This window comes from Penaeus vannamei, chromosome 31 (genome assembly GCF_042767895.1).
Source record: "Penaeus vannamei isolate JL-2024 chromosome 31, ASM4276789v1, whole genome shotgun sequence".
Classification (NCBI taxonomy): Eukaryota; Metazoa; Arthropoda; class Malacostraca; order Decapoda; family Penaeidae; genus Penaeus; species Penaeus vannamei.
This window is the reverse complement of record NC_091579.1, coordinates 32,797,554-32,800,053: the sequence shown is the minus strand read 5'-3', so window position 1 is coordinate 32,800,053 and position 2,500 is coordinate 32,797,554. Positions and strand designations below refer to the sequence as shown.

The following is a 2,500-nucleotide window of genomic DNA, read 5'->3' as shown; positions in this document are numbered from 1 at the left end:
ACTTCACAATTTAACTATGGTTTAGAGTAAGTAACCAAATAAATCAGTGATTTTATTTCACACACGAAGTATTTCTGGATATTGCATTTTAATGCAATGATGGCAAATAATTATCTGAAAGTGTTAGTTTGATGTATCCAGAAACGAAAATAGGATAATACCAAACACAAGAGATACAACCGTGAGGAAATAGGTTGTATCTGAGCAGTTTGGGTCGAGCAGTGGTTTTATCCAACAGCAGGTTCTGGTGTGCTCCGCTGCAGCAGAAGGAAAGGCGAAAACTGCTCCAGCTCGGGGCGCCGGAACCACAATCGATTATCCAGAGTCCTTCCCAGTATCTGTTTATCTTCTTTCTCGTCCGCTTCCTGCATGACACGTATCCACCATGGCTTCAGGTAACTGTGCATATACTTTACATTAGTCGAAAATGTCCATATGATAATGAAAAAGTCTTTAAGTACTGCTAGTTAACGCTACTTTACTGAAATATATCGATCATATTGTATAGTAGATTTAATGTTCCATGAATCTATGGAAATTCTTTGCCAGTTCATGATTCTTTCCCGAGGTGAGATTCATCCTTAATTCACAGGCATACCTGTAGTCACTGAAGGGGTAACCTATAATAAAAAGTTCTGTTTCATAGTATGAGAGACGGAAGAGGCCCCTGTGATGTGAGCGAGTGTCCAAATGCCAAACCCCGAGGCACTGAAATAGGAGACACAGTGAAAATTATAGCATATCCTACTCACAAGAAAGGATTATTCAAGAGCTATCGCCGAATGCGCCATTCTTCGAAACGCGTCAAACGGGATTAGCGAGACACTCACCGAGGCAATCTTCCTCCAGGTTCCGTGCTGTTCATTGCTTTCCATGGTAATGAAAATAACGACCGGTCCACCCTGAAACAATGTATAATTTCAGGTCGTATCATAACACAACAGTTCTCAATTTCATTTATGACTGCCTACAAATACTAAATCATAAAACTATGAAACTGCACTGTAACTTACATCATAATTCGCATTCTACAAATATATTGTAGAATCGTTTTAACATTTCACATTATAATCTTATGCATAATGTAGCATAAAACTTCTTTTTAAAGTTATTAAAATTATCATTATGACAACATCACTGTTACTAAATTTGCCCCATTTACAGTATACTGTTTTTTATCGCTGTTGAAACTCATTTAGCATTTGTACTATTGTATGATTATACTTTTTCATTCATATCGGTGTTCTTGTAATTGAGAAGCGCTGTTTATGACCGGATTATATGTTTTTTTATGCAACCACAATCATTCAGTCAATCTAGTAATGTCAATCACGCAGGCATCAGTAGGAGTATATTACCATCAGTAGGAGGCATTGGAGCTCTCTGTTGGATGTTTGTGTAAAACGAGGTGATGTCGGAAGTGATCATCAACTTTTGGTATCAAAATTAAGATTTAACCTTAAAAGTAAAAAGAAAGGAAATATTGTGGTGTGTATGTACGATACTGATCTGTTTAGAAGGGATGGAGAGGAAGGGGAGGATTTTAAATGGGTGTAGGAATAGGTTTGTGGCGTTGGAAGCTTTGGGGAAAGAGAGGAATGATGATGATATATGGAGAAATGTGAAGAAGATTTTGAAAGAATATGCATGTTGTACGATTAGATGTAGGCGCACGGCTAGGAGAAAGAAGTGGATGTCGGAAGAAACGTGGGATATGATTAAGTAGAGGAGAGATGCAAAGCTAAGGAGCGAAGCAAGTAGGACTGCGGATCGCGAAATAAATTCTAATACATAAAAATGATGGGCAAAGTCAAAGATTAGCATATAAGGCAATCAAGGAATTGAAGAAAAAAAATCCAGTTAAAGATAGGGAAGTTTACTGACCGAGACAATAACATAAAGAATAGATGGCACTTTGAAACTGTACTTAATAGACCGATACTACCGGAGGAGGATATACTAGCTGCGGAAAATGATTTGGATATAGAGAACGGAGAAATAATGGTAGATGAAGTTGAGAATGCAATAAAAAAAAAAATAAAAATAAAAAATAACAATGCACCTGATGAGGATATTTTTCCAGAGATGCTTAAAATGGATGAAAATAGCTTGACCTTGGTTTCGGTAAACTTTAATAAAATCAAAGTGGACGAGAGTGGGGTAATAGCATCTCAGTGGACAAGTGGGGTAATCGTTAAGATTCCAAAGAAAGGTGGATTGAGTGATTCTGGAAATTTGAGAGGGATTACTTTGTTACCAATAGCTTTGAAACTATTTTGTAGTTTTACCTAATAGGATGGAGTTGGTGATAGATAGAATTTTGAAGGATGAGCAAGCTGGGTTTAGAAAAGGTCGTGGATGTAATGATCAGATATTTGTGGTTCGGCATATGATGCAACAGGCGAATGAAATGGTCCCCCTAGGTTCATGTTTCGTTGATTTTGAGAAATCATTTGATAGTGTTTCAAGGGGAGCGATGTGGAAGCTGCTGCGGCATTAC

General features: G+C 37.5%; 1 protein-coding gene across 1 annotated transcript in view; it reads right to left on the bottom strand.

The window, feature by feature from the left end:
- Positions 1–902, bottom strand: part of LOC138867722 (protein O-linked-mannose beta-1,2-N-acetylglucosaminyltransferase 1-like) — a gene marked incomplete at its 5' end in the record, with an annotated part of 1,063 nt that extends 161 nt beyond the window's left edge. The window contains 3 exon segments of the mRNA XM_070144309.1: positions 1–399; positions 599–708; positions 831–902. The exon segment at positions 1–399 is cut by the window's left edge and continues 161 nt beyond it. Coding sequence (XP_070000410.1) covers positions 228–399; positions 599–708; positions 831–875 — 327 coding nt within the window. The 3' untranslated portion in view covers positions 1–227.
- Between the last annotated feature and the right edge of the window lie 1,598 nt (positions 903–2,500).